We start from the raw sequence: 19,078 nt of genomic DNA, 5'->3' as shown, positions 1-19,078 counted from the left end.
CCCCACACTCCACACACCTCCTCACCGTGTTTCTTCACGACCGTCCGTATTTCCTCTATTCGCCTCACCCCCTATAAATCTTTTCCAAAGTTTGCCCTACCTAACAGTTCCCACCTCTTTACCCACACTCCTCCACCCTATGGAACACACTCTCTCCTCTGACAATATCTCTCATCCAGTGCAGTTCCTTCGCATTGTAAGTGAAAGTATGGTGCTTGAGTGTTTTTTTCATAAGAATTTCACCTCTATGTGATGTGTGTTTAAAATGTACATATTTTCTTTTTTTAGCTGTCTGTCTTTGATTTTTAATTTAAAATAGAAAAACAGTCACAAATTTTGTTTCTCATTCTATATTTTTCAATTCGTTTAGCTGAAGAGTGGAATGTTGTACTACTGGTTATCCACTACCGGCGATATGGGACGAAGGGAGATGAAATAACAACAAAGAAAAAAAAGATATTGCTTGCTCTATGTAAATGTGTGGAATAACTGTAAGATGGTATATGATTACAATTTCTTATTATGGCGCAACTAACAGAGCTGTTTAGCTTTTTCTGTACGTATATTTTTGGTTTAATTTTTTCCTGTGTTATTGAAACTGATGTGTTGGTAAATGTGCCAACACCTTGTACATAGACGGGGCCGAAATGCACCCTATCTAACGCAGACGGGCGTGAATTCTGGAACAGGATAAGTAGTGAATTCTAATAAGAAAAGTATGCAGCTCCTCGAATACTTATCTTTTATTTATCCTTGTTGTTTACAGCATTCTGGATGAGACATTTCATACGATAACTATCAAACTATGTAAGGCTAATGGCGCCTTGCTAGGTCGTAGCCATGGACTTAGCTGAAGGCTATTCTAACTGTCTCTCGGCAAATGAGAGAAAGGCTTCGTCAGTGTAGTCGCCAGCAAAGTCGTCGTACAACTGGGGCGAGTGCTATATCGTATCTCGAGACCTGCCTTGTGGTGGCGCTCGGTCTGCGATCACACAGTGGCGACACGCGGGTCCGACATGTACTAGTGGACCGCGGCCGATTTAAGCTACCACCTAGCAAGTGTGGTGTCTGGCGGTGACACCACAGAAACTGCTGGACTTTTGATAATGTGTTTACTTGGAAGTGCCCAAAGAGGCGAAATTAGCCAATAACTAATCTGCACCCCTGACGCACACGGAAAACTCCGCGTCACACTACCGTAGAACACCACCAGGGGGACCCCAAAAGAAAATGGAGCAACCCGTTTATGTGATCGAGTATCGTGCGGTAATTTCTTTTCGCCAATAGCGCTGTCAGGTTGGAAGCTGTGGCTTGAGGATTTCATTGTGTGCTAGGAATTCACATAGGAACCGGCAAACAAACGATAAACCAATTACGTAACTTAATTTTTTCCGGGTGGTAACTGAACTTTACTACTGTCCACGTAAATCTAGGTTAAAGTGATCGAAGAGAGCCCAATGAACCCACAATTTGCGAAACCTGGCAGTGATACTGGTACGTGCAGGTTTTCGTTCAATAATCGGCTTACGTTTTTGTCACTCAAATGACTCAAATGCAGCAGAATAAATTGAATAGATCAAGAAAGGGTGAAATTAATGAAGAAGGTGGGCCATAAAATAAGAGCAAAAGCGTTCGGAATGCTTTCCGTGGAATGTAATGAACGTGGGGTGAAAATTCAGAATTTATTACGCACCGGCACTTGAACGCGGAATCGTGAGAAGCACTTTAACATTTAGTTTATCTGAGCACGCCTCCGCAACCTACTTACACTTTCACTGATGTTCCTGGATACGATCCTCTAACACAGCTACCAGGGATCTCCCGTAGAGTTAGTGGGATTACCAGCATGGGGTAACGGCTTTGGTGGTTTACACTGCCACTTTATTACAAATCCAAAACAAAACTGCCTGACTCTCCTGTACTACACGGAGTAACGTAACTCGTCCACTTGCTGGAAGTGACAATAAGCAAACAGAAAAATACGGAAAATGAACACCGGTGAACAGTCTTCAGTTGAAGGTTTGTGTGCCTGCATCAACGAAGAGAAAGAGGAATGCTACTCACCTATGAGGAATGTAAGGTGGGACAATAGTAATTGTGTTTCCATTTGTTTGCTGTCAGCTCGAGCAAGTGGACCAGTTACAGTGCCCAGGGTGATTGCAGTGTGTCCTAGTACATAAGAGTCAATGCCAGTTTCGTGATGCGTTTTTAATAACGTCATGTTTACGCGAATAGTACACTGCGATATGTTTTCGAAGAGATCTTGACGAGAGATAAAGGGTTATCTAATAAAAAAATATAGTTTGATATTTAAAAAAGACGTACTGCTGTTCATGTCTTCATAACGAGCTGGTTAATCTCCCTGTGGTATCTAAACGACATTGGCTTGCTAAATTTTTTTATTTTTATTTTGGGCGAAATGTTATTTAGGGCTATAAAGATAAATAGGACACCCAGTATATGATATGAATTAAATATAATGGAAGGAAATGAATGGATCGATTGGGATGAAATCAATGAAGTATTTGGAACTGATATGTGGAAACAACACTAGTGACACTGGAAGTTTTCCGGGCAGTCTGGCCGAGCGGTTCTAGGCGCTTCAGTCTGGAACCGCGCGACCCCTACGGTCGTAGATTCGAATCCTGCCTCGGGCATGGATGTGTGTGATGTGCTTAGGTTGGTTAGGTTTAAGTAGTTCTAAGTTCTAGGCGACTGATGACCGCATATGTTAAGTCTCATAGAGCTCAGAGCCATTTTTGACTCTGGAAGTTTGAATAAGGCTGAGGTATGTGCTCAGATGGTCCAGTGATTTGGGCAGGGAATGCAGGTTTCCTGTACTCGTCTGACACAAATTTAGAGTTGTCGCGTTTGTCTTTCCCAGTTTCTTGAAAGAAGTATAGCTTGTAGATGTATAAAATTTTCTCAGTCTTCTTAATGCAAAAATTCTGGGTAAAACCTCGAGCTTTCGAGGATTTCCAACATAGTCTTCGTCTGCTGCTCCTGAGGAAGACGATGGTGGTAATCGTCAAAAGCACGAGGCTTTACTGGGAATTTCCACGGCAAAAAGTCCGGCAATCTTTCTTACAAGAGCATTGTAGCCAAAAACTTTGTTCTCATATCAAGTAGATTCTCGATTGCCCAGAGCGTCCTTTACATAAATCTGAAAATGGTATTTAGGTCTATATTTCCGAAATCATACAGGGTGGCGCACGAAATGTGTTACCATTTTGTTTTTGAATACAAACTTTATTGGCAATACAATCTGAAAGGAACATATACTACAATGAAGAGCCGTCCATGGAGATTTGTTCTAACTCAGCACATGCTCCATATGTCCACCATTTCGTTTCCTAACATCCTTCAAACGAACACTGAAGTTAGTGATCGCCCTACGGCACATGTCTTCCGTAATTTCACTGCAAACTTGAAGAATAAGTCTTCTGAGCTCCATTAAATCACGTGGACGTTTCGGGAAAAATTTTTCCCGTAGGTACCCCCAAAGAAAAAAGTCACATGGTTTGAGGTCTGGACTATTGTGGGGCCAATTTTGTCCGTCATTGAAGCGACCTGGAAACCTGAGTGAAATGATCCGCATGTCGAAACGCTCGTGTAAAAACTCCAATAGTCCAGACCTCAATCCATGTGACTTTTTTCTTTGGGGGTACCTAAAGGAAAAAATTTTCCCGAAACGTCCACGTGATTTAATGGAGCTCAGAAGACTTATTCTTCAAGCTTGCAGAGAAATTACGGAAGACATGTACCGTAGGGTAATCACTAACTTCAGTGTTCGTTTGAAGGAAGTTAGGAAACGAAATGGTGGACATATTGAGCATGTGCTGAGTTAGAACAAATCTCCATGGACGGCTCTTCAGTGTAGTATATGTTCCTTTCAGATTGTATTGACAATAAAGTTTATATTCAAAAACAAAATGGTAACACATTTCGTGCACCACCCTGTATTTATCGATTCTTCGGTCACCTCTTGGTAGAACAATGGAATCCGGAGTACAGAGGTTTAAAAAGAGCTGTAACAGATCATTTAGAACCAGATGGCGGGAGTTGTGATAGGGTAAGTGTTTTTCCCTTTGTTGCCTATATAGACTGAAGCACAGTTTGAAGTTTGGTATAAATAACACAGCTGAGAGGGAAGTATATTTAGCATAACTAAAAAAAAGTTGGTGGTGTTTGAGTGCAGCTACTTAGGCGCTGGTGCAGATCTGGAACTGTGTCGCGCCAGCTTCCTCTTTGCGCGGTCGAGCAACGGGGTGAGAGCATCGGTGTTTTGGCTGTCCACAGGCCCCGACATCCCCGGCTTCCTGCTGCAGCCGTTCCGCAAGCCGAAGCGCATCCGGACGGCGTTCAGCCCGAGCCAGCTGCTCAAGCTGGAGCACGCCTTCGAGAAGAACCACTACGTGGTGGGCGCCGAGCGCAAGCAGCTGGCGCAGTCCCTCAGCCTCACCGAGACGCAGGTGAGCGGTCGCCCTATCTCTACTCACACCACGCACCTCCCTGCTTGTGTTCTGCACTGTCCACTCACTATCGACGTACTGTAACCTGCTTCAAATCAGCTCTTTAGAGATCGCCTTACAGGTTGGAGCGTGGCAAATTGCTGATTTAGGTATTAAATAAAAAAATAATGTACACTTAGAAACTTACATTTTTATTTTTCTCATATTGGACAATCATGGAAGTTTTTAATTACATGATTTAAACAGTAATATCTGGCAAATGTCTACCTTCACAATCCACACACTGCCGCAATCGTTTTCTGAAATTCTAACGGGGTGGCCGAGAGGTTCTAGGCGCTACAGTCTGGAACCGCGCGACCGCTACGGTCGCAGGTTATCCTGCCTCGGACATGGATGTGTGTGATGTCCTTAGGTTAGATAGGTTTAAGTAGTTCTAAGTTCTAGAGGACTGATGATCTCAGATGTTTAGTCCCATAGTGCTCAGAGCCATTTGAACCATTTGAATAATTTTCATGTACAATAAACAACAAAAACTCTACTAACATGTAATTAGTCTCCATTGCTCGCCGACTACCAGTAGCACCCAACCACACTGCTACCGGCGCCGAATACTTATTGCGGCATTGTTCGTGACAACTCGAGAAACGCAAGGAGTCAACCAGGGTCTTCATATCATTTCTTATTATTCAAGGGGTATAACAGACTATTTTAATAAGTTTATATGTCCTAATGAATACATTGAAAAGAGACGTTTCACCCTTTGACAAATTCATATTTGATGTCTTGCTTGTTTAATGAATAGTATTGAAGCTACAAGTTTTGGCGCAGAAACTGTATCCCTGTAGCCAATGAGAACATATAATTCTTCGCTGGTTCCACGTCAGCTAAAAGCAGGAACTCACCGAACTTGAGTGTCGTGTGCGTACCGACATGTGGCTTCTTTCCTCGGTAGCAAACACATATCACTTTTTTGTGACGTCAGCTGCCTTCGGCAATACGTAAGACGCTTTGAATGACAAGGAAGTAAACAAGGGTGCAGGAACGAGAAATGTCTCTGTGGTCCATTCCCAGTTCTCTCAGATCTTGCACAATTTTTGTCAAACCATATTATTCTTGGTAGCAGGTGGTTCTTGGTCAATGTGTATTTGCTCCCTTTACCACTCTTGCCGTGTCCCCCTCTCCCATTCCTGCTGTGCCGATTTCTGCGCAACTTATGAGCACTATCTAAGTGTTGCGCAAACATGCACATCTCTAGCAACAAATCTGTAGCTTTGTTCTTGCTTAAAACCTGCAACGTACCTTGCTTCTTATCTTTTGTTCGAATATTCGCTGTGTTCAGTAAGACTTTTACGGGTATGTGTTCGAGTCATGTTGTTTCTAGACTAACATTTCGTCCGCTGCGAATGTGCACTTCATAATGACAGTATATATACCCCTCTGACGAAGATCATTTGCGGCAATGGCTCACTTTGATGTCATTTCTCCTCCTGGTACTATAATTATGTACATCATTGTCCTTTTGAACTGTACTGGATTATATACAAAAAAAAAGAAAACTTCATTAGGCCATAAATATATTGTGAAGCAATAGTTACAATGCCTAACTCGTTAAACAGAGGTGTACAATATGATTGTGGGTAAGCCTTACAGAACTTTTTGAGCAGCGAAGACATTCATACTTAAAGATGAGTTACCCCAGAACATTATTCTATATGACGTTACTGAATGAAAACGTGCAAAATATGTTAGCTTACCGATCTGTCTCTCCTCAAGATTTGCAATGATTCGAAACGCAAATGTGGCTGAACTAAAGCGTTTTAGGGAATCCACCGTATTTATTATTTCCTCGCCGTGTTTTACACGTATCACTGGTGTAGTACCATAAATATGCAGAACTGAATGTGTCGTGTCTTTTTAAAACTGAGGGTGAGACAACTTGCAAAAAAACCAGTCAATGATACTTTTAAGAACATTTTTTATCATTTCTTCTGTTTCTGTATGTATGCTTGGATTGATTGCAATACTATTGTCATCTTCAAAAAGACTTCATTATGCTTGTTGTGCATTAGAAAATCGTTTGCGTGTACGAAGAAGAATAGTGGACCAGAGATTGAGGCTTGGGGAACCCCATACACGTGATTTCTCCCTAGTCAGAATTACGTCCCCAAATTATATTGGTTGAATTAATCAGTACAACTTTCTGCATTCTTTTGGTTGGATGTGACATTATCCATTGGTTAACTAAACCATCAACCCCATAATACTTCAGTTTATCTAGAAAAATTAATATGCAGCTACTAAGCCTTCCTGGAGTCTTCTTCCATTATCTATTCTACTTCCGACGTACCGAAGTTCATCCACTTGTTCAAGAGTAATAAAATTATAAACAGCCGACCAGTTGCAATGGATAAAGAAATTCTTTACCTAGGTTTCGACAAATATAAATAAATTCTTCAGAAGGTAACAATTTTACATTAGTAAGGACTAATGTACCATCGCCGTTTTTACAAGTCGGCATAGATCCCTGTGTCAAAAATAAAATGTACCCCAAGAATTAGGGTTTGTCACGTTAATACGCAGAGCTCACAACCGACTCAAAGTTCAAGAGTACTAATCTAGTATCTCTACCACCGCGTCTCTTGCATCGTAGATACAATACGACATTTTTAGTGCAGAAGCACATGTCCACCGTTAAGGAGTTGCCTTTGAACGGTTCGTAAGCGATCTGAATGACGCCGTGATACAGAGAGAGAGAATGGTAGCTCTACGCTCGAGGGAACAGGAGGCGATGTACTTAGCGGCTAGGGGAGGTGACTGGCAGGGTGCGAAGGGCAGCGTAACCGATACGACACCAAATCGGATTAAGGGCGGCAGCGCACGTCCGCCATTAACCTCTTGCCCCGGTGCAGCGGCAGATGTCCCCATCATGGCCGCCATTCCCCCCGCCCCGGCGCTTAACGACGCATTAATCACATCTGATGAAGTAAGGAGCGGCCCGTCCTTTTTGTGCCCTGCCTCTCTCCGTGTTGCTGTTATTACTACAAGTATTATTATTAAAGAGATTTATATTTGTTTGCCGGCCAAGAAGAATGGGCGAGATTAGCATTTGAATTTCGAACACGGCTCCGGGGATTGAGACAAAGGCCCGTCCCCGCGGGGAGCCCACGGCGAATCGGATCGCATTACAATGGCGCAGCCAGCAGTCGTGGCGCAGCTGGGCCGCGGGGGACCACGCTAGGTGCGAACGCGGGCTCACCGCCGCCGTGGCTACATCTCCATTTGTACCAGCACTTGAGCTGGTATGCTCTCTGCCATTGCTTTTCTATTACTGCGTTATGGACAGAACCTGAACGGAAAGTTCCCATGTTCTCTATATGTATGATGGGTAGCCTTAGAGTGTTTATTAACATCGTGAAAACAAAACAAAACAAAAAAAAGAAAACAGATGCGACCTTGGTGGTGTGAGACTTTCTCTACATATCCATCCTCAAGAGCGACATACGAGGTTGATTTGATAACTCTGGTTAAAAAGCAATAAAAATGTTTCTTTCCTAAAGTGCGCGTCATTTACGACAGCGGCCGAGTTTAGGTTCGTTCTGCGCATCTGACGTCACAAAACACAGTCAGCCAATGAACAGAGAACGACGTTGCCAGTGCTCGACTGCAGTGCAGAGCACGGACGAGTGTCTTCAGTTTTAGAAACGTTCAGTCATAAATAAAGTAATTGAACAAAAGCAATGTCTTTATAGCAGACTTTCTATAAAAGAAAGTTCGGAAAAAGCTTTCTTTATACCAATTGCTTCATATTCTATTAATTAATTAAACCAAACAAGCAATAAACCAATTCAGGCGATAGCACGGAAATTCATTCTCACTAACCGCTTTTTCGCAATAAAGCACAGCGGTAATTGTTTATTTCCTATTGTACTTCGACGAAACGTGAGTAATTCATAGTCATACCAACAGTCTTTGACGGTACTTTTCGTGATTTTTTAAACTCCTCCAGGAATTCTGTTAAATGACGAGCTGTGTTAGCGTAATGGTTAAGATGTTTGGCTGCTAAGCAAATAGTTCCGAATTCAAACCTTGTTTGGTGCCAATATTTTCTTTATTTAAAAACCATATCGAAGTGTCTTACTTCATGAATTTTATTTGTTTGAGCGCAATTTTTTGAAATTTCTAGTGGCAACTAAAATCGACCATATGGAAAGTAAACACTATGGACTTTTACCTCTGCAAACTCTTCAAAATTTCGTGCAATGGTTTACTATATTTAATGCTGCACAATAACTGCGTTGAACATCGAAACAAAATTAAGTCATTTATGGGGGGAAGGTATCAGTCAAGAAGATGCGTAAAAATCAAATTTTTGGGCCAAATAGTTTTTGTGAAATCGAATGATAAGTGTGTCCAGGCAGTTGGAACACCATGTGTCTGTGCAGGCGAGCAGTGCAGTGATGACAAAATCGCGCACTGCACGGAATGCGGGGAGCACGTCTCTAGCAGCGAAAGGGTTAATGCGGCCATGGTGGCTTTACTTGATAAATTGCGCGCTCCCCCCCTAAACGTAAGTTTGCGAACTGTACTACACGACGGCGCTGCTTCTCTTGGCGCGTGCAACTGGCAACGCAGCAATCTCCCGTGTCTGGGAGGGCATGCGCGAGCCGCCAAGATAAAAGAATTGAACTATAGTTAACACAGTCCACTTCGGGGGATATACACTTGGTCCAGCGATCGTCCATCTTTTTCATCCCATCGGAAAGTAGGTTCTGTCAAACTCTGCAAAATACTCGTTGACTTCAACTATCACGTCCTCACTTGATGAAAATTTCTGACCCAGCAAACCAATATTTTAAGTTAGGGAACAGGAAGAACTCAGTTGGGGCTACGTTTGGTGAATATGGTGGATAGGGAACCAATTCAAAGTTCAATTCGTGTAGTTTCCACATTGTTCAAATGGTTCAAATGGCTCTGAGCACTATGGGACTTAACTTCTAAGGTCATCAGTCCCCTAGAACTTAGAACTACTTAAACCTAACTAACCTAAGGACATCACACACATCCATGCCCGAGGCAGGATTCGAACCTGCGACCGTAGCGGTCGCGCGGTTCCACACTGTAGTGCCTAGAACCGCTTGGCCACCAAGGCCGGCTCCACATTGTTATCGATGATGTGTGGGGTGATGCATTACATTGCTGAAGGAGCACTTTTTACGTTCCAACCTTGGCCCTTTCTCAGCTATCGCGTTTCAGACGATCCATCAATGAATCATAATAGGCTCCAGCTATGGGTTTCCCTTTTTCGAAGTAATCTATGAGGATTATACCTTGAGAATCCCCGAAGACAGTAGCCATCATCTCAACAGCTGGCAAAATGTTCTTTGTCTTCTTCGATGCACTTTCACCAACCTTTGTCCATTTTCTGACTGCCGTTTTGAGTGTGGTGTGTAATGATGGATGCAAGTTTCATCGACAGTCACAAATCGGCGCAAAAATCTTGAGGATTGCCATTAAACATCGCCAGACATTGTGTTGAAATGTTATGCAGGTTGCGCTTTTGCTCGACTGTGAGCAATCGCTGCACCCAACTCGCACGTAGCTTCTTCATAGACAATTCTTTGTGCATGATATTATGTACTCGCTCAGCTGAGATGCCTACAGTTTCAGCAATCTCACCAATTTTTATTCGGTGGTCATGCATTACCGTCTCATAGATTCTGTCTATAGTTTTCTTTGTGGAGATGTTACCAGGACGGCCAGAGTGCGCTTTGTCTTCGGTGCTTGTCCGACCACCCTAAAATTCATTACTTCAAAAGTAAATGGTCTTCAGTGATGGTGCAGAGCCCACGTGAACTTCATCCAGTTCCGTTTTGATTTGTGCTGCATTTCGACCCTTCAAATGAAAATATTTAACAACAGTACGACACTCGGTTTTCTCCATTTCCAATCGCAGTCGACACATTGACCTATTCAGATGCCCGTCAACAATGGACTATACGCTGCACAGTGTTGAAATTCTTTATACGATCCTTGGAATTGACAAGCTTACCAACCATCAAGCGCAACAAAAATGTTTCATTCTTTCATGGAAATTTACCAGACTTATCAAACCACCCTCGTATTTGTGCCAACGCTGGATGACTCAACAAGAGCTTGGTTGTAGAAATCTGCATTTTTCCTGTTCAGTAGGCCTATATGTTCCGCCACAGAAATCAACTCGTCCTCATTCTGAGAATGCCAACCACGCAATAGTTTCTTCATCCGAAGAAATACAAAGAAATTACTGAATCCAGTGCAGCAGAACACGGGCTATGTCGCGCTAGATCCTCAGAACTGATCCAAGACCTATTTTCAGTTTTCCAAATGTCTCTGATTGCGAGACGTTGGTCTTCAAAAACCGGGCCTAAACTTCTCTAGCGAATCTTGGTTCACGGAGAGGTGGTCTGCCATTTCCCACTTCACCATTCAGACTTGTGTGACCACATTCGAAGCATCTGAACCACCTAAACAGTTTGTCACGTGATGATGCCTTGTTGCCGTACACTTCCGCCGACTCGGCGTTAATGCTTACAGCTTTGTTCCACTTCAAATGTACAGTTATTCACGACAGTTCGCCTTATCATTTGGCTACGCTATTTTTTTGGGTTCTGTAGCACCCTGCTACGACACTGTGCCGCAGGTATTTCAGTGTGTTCCAGGATTACTAACATGTAACAATTTTTCAAGGAAATAACTGAAACTATATAATTACACCTCGCCCCACCTACATGTACTGCTATACTCTGCAAGCTACCTTATGGTCTGTGACGACGGTACTCCTTGTACCGTACCAGAATCATTTTGACCCTTCCTTGTTCCGTTCGTGAATCGTGAATGGAAAGAACGACTGCCAGTAAACCTCCGCTTGAGCTGCAATATCTCTGGTTTCCTCATTGTGTTCATTTCGTGAGACGTACATGGAAGGAAATTAATATGTCACTCGATTCTTCTAGGAACGTACGCACTCAAAATTTCATCAGCATTCCAGCCTGCTACGAAATGTGCCGTTTTATTATCAATGCAACCCGGTAAGGACCTCAGAATGATGAGCAATATTCAAGATTCGGTCTTGTAAGCTATTACTTTCGGGGCTCAGTTACATTTCCTTATGATTCTTCCAATGAATCTCGCTAGGAGACCACACGGCAGTCGGATTTATGCCAAAACAGTTCGATGGAACTCTGAAAAATTCTCTGGAAAATCGACTTCAAAGTTTTTCGATCGTTTGTACGCGCCTGATTTTTGTATTCTCTCGCTTGCTACGCGCAAACTATTAGTCCTACAGAAAAAATGTACAGGACCTTTTAATAGGAAATTTCATGCAGTTATATTTTTGACAGGGATACGTTTCCACTAGGAGCCGTAGTTTTCGGGTTATTCAAGAAAAACGTACAAAAGTGACCTTCAAACGCAACCCCACTCCCACTCAACGCCCCCACCGGTCAGGATTTCTAGTAAGATGTTCGTGGCACTACTGAGTGTCACTGAACAAACATTTGCGAGTGCACGCTTCATTCCTCACAATCGACCTTTTTTAGTCTACATTGCCTGGCCTTATTACGCCACAGGCATAGTGAAGCACTTACAAGTTGTAAAACTGACCTCTGTGTAAATTTTACCTAACAATTTTGTGAATTTTAGCAACATAAAATAGAAAATTATGCCGTATTCGCCAGACCTTCTGACTGCAAAACTGCTGTGCTTTGTTTTGACAGAATTACCAATGTTATTAGTTTTGGGTAACGTTTACAGAAGTAGCTTTTATTCCATTACGTCACGGGCACGTTTAAATTAATAATGCTAACGAAATAACGGGCTACACTGGCGGTGTAATAGACCAGTCAATAGAGACCAAAAAAGGTTGAATATCGCGAGTAGTTCGTGTAGTCGGAAATTTTTGTAGTGGCAGGAAGGAGTGCGATAACAATATACTAGAGATCCTGACCGGTCATGGATGAGTGTAGGGGTGGAAGAGCGTTTCAAGGTCACATTTGTACGTTTCTCTTGAATGACTCGAAAATTGTGGCCTCCAGCAAAAACGTATTCCGGTACAAAATTTAACTACATTAAATTTGCTACAAAGAGGTCGTGCTCATTTTTGTGTGTAAGGCTAATACAGTACTGGCCATTAAAATTGCTACACCAAGAAGAAATGAAGATGATAAACGGATATTCATTGGACAAATATATTATACTAGAGTTGACATGTGATTACATTTTCACGCAATTTCAGTGCATAGATCCTGAGAAATCAGTACCCAGAACAACCACCTCTGGCCGTAATAACGCCGTTGATACGCCTGGGCATTGAGTCAAACAGAGCTTGGATGCCGTGTACAGGTACAGCTGCCCATGCAGCTTCAACACGATACCACAGTTCATCAAGAGTAGTGACTGGCGTATTGTGACGAGGCAGTTGCTCGGCCACCATTGACCAGACGTTTTCAATTGGGAAGAGATCTGGAGAATGTGCTGGCCAGGGCAGCAGTCGAACATCTTCTGTATCCAGAAAGGCCCGTACAGGACCTGCAACATGCGGTCGTGCATTATCCTGCTGAAATGTGGGGTTTCGCAGGGATCGAATGAAGGGTAGAGCCACACGTCGTAACACATCTGAAATGTAACGTCCACTTTTCAAAGTGCCGTCAATGCGAACAAGAGGTGACCGAGACGTGTAACCAATGGCACTCCATACCATCACGCCGGGTGATACGCCAGTATGGCGATGACGAATACACGCTTCCAATGTGCGTTCACCGCGATGTCCCCAAACACGGATGCGACCGTCATGATGCTGTAAACAGAACCTGGATTCATCTAAAAAAAAATGACGTTTTGCCATTCGTGCACCCAGGTTCGTCGTTGAGTACACCATCGCAGGTGCTCCTGTCTGTGATGCAGCGTCAGGGGTAACCGCAGCCATGGTCTCCGAGCTGATAGTCCATGCTGCTGAAAACGTCGTCGAACTGTTCGTGCAGATGGTTGTTGTCTTGCAAACGTTCCCATCTGTTGACTCAGGGATCGAGACGTGGCTGCACGATCCGTTACGGCCATGCGGATAAGATGCCTGTCATCTCGACTGCTAGTGATACGAGGCCGTTGGGATCGAACCTGGCGTTCCGTATTACCCTCCTGAACCCACCGATTCTTCTGCTAACTGTCATTAGATCTCGACCAACGCGAGCAGCAATGTCGCGATACGAAAACCGCAATCGCGATAGTCTACAATCCGACCTTTATCAAAGTCGAAAACGTGATGGTACGCATTTCTCCTCCTTACACGAGGCATCACAATAACGTTTCACCAGGCAACGCCAGTCAACTGCTGTTTGTGTATGAGAAATTGGTTGGAAACTTTCCTCATGTCAGCACGTTGTAGGTGTCGCCACCGGCGCCAACCTTGTGTGAATGCTCTGAAAAGCTAATCAATTGTATAACACAGTATCTTCTTCCTGTCGGTTAAATTTCGCGTTTGTAGCACGTCACCTTCGTGGTGTAGCAATTTTGATGGCCAGTAGTGTAATTAGCAAACGAGAGCACATGAAAATCACGTGCTCGGTTTCGGAACGCCAGATATAACACTGCGGGTTGTGCAAAACGACATCGATAGAGGCACCTGAATTACCTCATACATGTGATCTTGTAGAGAATGTTGATAGCGGCAAAACATGAACGAAGTATGCCCTGCCAGTACAAATAAAGTACATTGAGCATGTCGTATACATGCCAGTCGATGACAACAACAACAGGTTCAAGCGAACGTCACCGCAGGCGGTTTATTACAGTAAATTATTTGTACCAGTCCTGTTGATGGGGAGCAAATAATCATCATTATACATCTCACAGAGAAAAAGTAGACACCAAATTTAGATTTCGTGTTACTTTGATATCACGAACGAGAAAATAATTAGCGTTGCGCCAGAGTGGTGATGGGCATTTGTTGACGCTGCAGATGGATCCCTGCCAGCCCTACCAGCAGCATCGGCTGGGAACCCCTCCCTGCAGGGCGCTGGCCTCCGCGACTGCGATCGGCGGGGGTCGGCTCTCCCCCAGCCCAGATTATAAACATCTCGCCCTTGTCTGCCAGGGGAGTTAGCGGGCGCGACCAATGGCAGCGCGTATAGTATGCTATATATACATATACATCCAGCCCTCCCTACCCGGCAGCGTCCGCCTATGCGCCGCCGATGTTCGTCGTCTGTCACTTGGGCCGTTGACTTCTCGGCTCCTGTTACCGCACCGCCTGGGGAGGCAGCGCATCACGGCGTGTCGAAGGGGGCGGGGGGGGGGGGGGGGGGGGGGGAAGAAATGTGCTGCGTGAAATATTCCGTTCACGGATGCTTTAGCTTCGTCGACAGCTTTCCATATGGGGCCTACAGCGTGAGCCATTTGTCTTGACCACCCAAAGAACTTTTGTTCCAGAAGAAAAATACAAAAAAATTCTCAAGCAAATGTTGGTTAACTACCAGAGGGACATTCACAAGTATGACTCCCTTTCATACAACTTTGTTCGTTACGAAGATATTAACAGCTTCTAACAACCCTATCACAACAAAGGTCAAAATTTAATAATGATTGTGGTGTTGCTCACGCTGCTAAATATTGCATTTTCGGCCAACGACAAAGTTTTTATGTGGAAGGTGTCATTAGAGCACAGCAAATAAAGTCATTTCATTTGATAATGAATAAACTAGATACTCATCTTTTCGTGTTTCCCACGCTGGTCTCGTAAAATCATGGCTCAATCGTCGAAAATCTAGGTGGTGATGATTCTAAGCTCGGATGCAAAGAGGCCTACGTTTTATTCTGCTATATTCAAAAGTTTTGTAGATGCGCTTCACAAACCATTCTTGAAGATTACACTTTTGCAGGACAATGGTGATGTAAAAAAGTAATCAGCACTCCGAATTTAAGTTACACTTCCTTTTTATTACTTTTGTTGCAATATCACGTAACACACAAAACATCAATTCACAATAAAAAACGTACTTGAAAACATCTTCCTCACTGTTAAAGTTCACATTTTATAAGCTGACTGCAATATGCGTCTTTTCAATACGACGTCCAAGGCTTGACTTTACAGTCTATAACTCTCTAACTAACTAATAATCGCTTACGCGCCCAAAAATCAGAGTTACAAGTACGTCAAAGATCATAGTGACAAAAGAAAGAATACACATAAGAATAATATCATTGCAACATAAACATATCGATGTATCAAAGTACCTCTACATTAATGAAATCAAATCTGAATGTTGTCTCAGAAATATGTTAACTACTTTACGGAAACACAGTAGAATATTGCTGGTATCGAGAGGTTGAGTTGAGCTGCCGTAATGGTTACGTAATTCAAGTACCATTACAAGCTGTACGTCTTCTCTAAAGAGCGACCAATAGTACGTATTCAGTGATACACATCCTCTCCTCAACACCTTTTCTTGAGCGTATCGCAGTGCATCATTGACGTATACATTATGTTGTTACAAATGCAGCACAAAACTGACTTTCGCACTCCTGCACTGCGGGTATCCAGAAAAATATAATTGGTCCACGCGCTGGAGGTGACAATAAACAAATAGAAACCCAATTGTTGTTCTGCTAACATACAGTATACGTAGATGAGTACCATTCCTACCTTCTCTTCGTTGATGCTCTCACACAAAATCTTCAGTTGAACACCGCTGACTGAACGACATGTGCACATTTTCCCTGTGTCTCCATTTGTTTACTGTCAGCTCCAGCTTGTAGACTAGTTACATTACTTCAGCTACTTGCACTGAGTGCTCTTAGGGAAAAGTCAAGGTCAGCTTTGTTTCCGTTTTTAATAACTTCATGTTTACGTGAATAATACACTGTGATTCGTTTCTGAACGGGCCTTGACGACAGGAAGACGATTATCAAATAAGAAATATAGGGCGCAATTTAAAACAAACGCACTATAGTTCATATCGTCGTAGCGAACAGTTACAAGAACGGCAGTCATGCTAGTTCGCGTCTGGTAGCTGAACGACTTTTGCTTGATACATTTTTTTTTCAATACACAGGAAATTATTCGTCAAGATAAGCGGCACACCCTCTATGAGACCGTGAGGGTATTGCGTTCCTTCTCTGTACACGGAAGATAAATACCACGGCATCGTCGTCAGTATTTCCGCGTTTAAATAAACCATAAATGCAGAACAGGGTCTTTTCTTTTGTTTTTTTCTCGGTAGAAAGTTCCTGCACTATTATGCCATCCTCGTTGAGTCTTTCCAGTAATTCATATATTAGAAGATGCCTCTGAAGAGATTGTCGAATTGGCGAAATGAATATAAAAGAAAGAAAACAGAATTTACAGTTAGTTAGTTACATCTCCCATAGATGATTTGAACAATTGTTTTACCGGAATGACGAGCAACGATTTAGTTTACAGGATTTGTGTACATGAATATTGTTAATTTTTTTCTTTTTTTACTGTCTACCCGTTTTAGGTAGAAATTCGTCAGTGGAGTAAAAGGAGTTGTGCAGGAGAAATGATTTTAAATCAAGTTCAAAACTTGCTTTGCTACCGATCAGATATTTTATGTTATGGGGAAATGATCAAAAATTTTTGTTGCTGCATGTGGGACTCCTTTCTGACCCACTGACAGCTTTAACAGTGGGTAATAAAGGTCATTCTTACCTCTAATGTTGTAGGTATATACATCACTGTTTTTCTCAAATTGTGATGGCTTACTTATGCCGAATTTCATTAGTGAGTGTATGTATTGTAACAGCGTAGTTATAATGCCTACCTCCTTGAAGAAGTACCTACATGACGTCCGTGGATGAACACCATATATTATTCTTATTGCTTGCTTTTGTGCAATCAGTACTTTTTTTCTATGTGGTATGTTATCCCAGAAAATTATTCCGTAAGATTATTGGGTGGAAAGCTCTGTTCCCGGCAGTTCTTTATCAATGATAAAAATTGGTGCAATATCGTATGTGCATGTTACTCGAAGGATTATTTATCATCGTCTGTGCTTAGTTACGCTTTGTTACCGTGTGCATGTCTTTGTATTGACATAACAACACCTACTCGCAACATTTTTTATAGAAGGCAGTGACGATAATGAAATAAAATATCTTAGTAACTGATAGGAAGAAGAAGTGTTTATCTCCATTGTGAAAGGGTGTGGGAAATAAGAAAGACAGCACAACCTAAATATCTGCCATTCTCGACTTTAATATATTGCTCGACAATGATTCCTGTGTAATATTTCCACTTGGTTCATCTATTTCAACTTAAAACAAGTTTCAGGAATTCTAATTTTTTAAAGCTTCGGTTGTTGTTGTCTCATGTTTATTATTAGGGTTATTATTATTGTTAGCATAGCTATTTGACGTATGAGTAAAGGACGGTGTTTTATTTTAGTTAGTAAACAGTGCCTTTATTGCTGTTCGTTAGAAAGGCCGACTATCTCACTGTCTTAAGTTAGCTGCCGCGATAAAATTTTGTAGAAATTAACATTTACGTTTTCAGTTATTTCTCGGTGCGTCGGAAGACAAATGCACCGTTTGTATGCTAACTCTCTTATTGTTATATAGAGGCAGCGCCGTTGATTGTTTCCCAGTGTCACTGCCAGGGAGTTATACGAAATTTGTTTATCTTTACGAGTGTGGAATTATGTAGCGATTGAAAGTTACCTGAGGATAAAAACAGAAAAACTACAAGTCTGTGCATGAACGGATGTTACTTCAGGAGAAAAATATTTCTGCACACGAAAGTGTAAACAGCAGGATTTTCTATATAGCCACCGAAGTTGAAAACTTGCCGGAAAACTGTTTCATAATGAATTGTTTGTAATGGAGCCGGTAGTAGCAATCTTGTGCTGTGGCTAACGAAAAGAAATCACATTATTATTAATATCGTAGGTCTGAATCTACAATGATAAGGGAACGTCGTGAGCAGACTGACAGCCAGGCCTATTGTTTCCTATTTGAAAGACATCAAATTCGTCACTGACTGTTGAAATTATTTATTTTCACCTTTTCCATTTCCGCTTTAAGGGCATTATCAAGGGAACTTGCAAAGGGAACTTTGCGTCAACCAGCTCGGTTTACCTCTAAACAAAGAACAGTGGTTTATTAGGATTTGTTTTGCGGACGTTAATATTTTTAAATCGCTCAATCACGTCTGTGACTTGAATACGTGTTGGTATGAGCTGAAGTACCCGTTAACAGTTACCACTTGATGATGGACTTAAGACCGAAACTGCACTAGTAAAAATAAATAACTTCTGCAATCAATAGTGAATATGACGTCTTTCAATAAGTTCTACATGACTGTGAACCACAACCATAAAAAGTTAATCTACAGTTTCCTAGTTTCGTTTCTATTTATACATTTTAATTTAGAAACCGATTGTAACGTAGTTTGCTTTGTCCAGACTGTTGATAGGGCAACTCCATAAACGATACTTTAAACATCTGTATTTGTGCATAAGCGGCGCAGGATAGTGAGAAAATTGATTGAATCAGTTTCAGTTCGCTAAGTTCGTTGAGTTTTCTTAAATTAAGCATTGACATAATGTTACGAGGAAACC

General features: G+C 42.3%; 1 protein-coding gene across 1 annotated transcript in view; it reads left to right on the top strand.

Annotated features, from left to right (window-relative positions):
* LOC126474260 (homeobox protein EMX1-like) overlaps nucleotides 1-19,078 on the top strand; it is a 342,331-nt gene that overhangs the window by 274,089 nt on the left and 49,164 nt on the right. Inside the window, exon 2 of the mRNA XM_050101724.1 lies at nucleotides 4,300-4,472. Coding sequence (XP_049957681.1) covers nucleotides 4,300-4,472 — 173 coding nt within the window. The remainder of the gene's footprint in view (nucleotides 1-4,299; nucleotides 4,473-19,078) is intronic.

The sequence above is a fragment of the Schistocerca serialis genome, chromosome 4 (assembly GCF_023864345.2).
Source record: "Schistocerca serialis cubense isolate TAMUIC-IGC-003099 chromosome 4, iqSchSeri2.2, whole genome shotgun sequence".
In the NCBI taxonomy this organism is placed as follows: Eukaryota; Metazoa; Arthropoda; class Insecta; order Orthoptera; family Acrididae; genus Schistocerca; species Schistocerca serialis.
The sequence above is the reverse complement of the archived record's forward strand: the minus strand, read 5'-3'. Positions and strand labels throughout refer to the sequence as shown.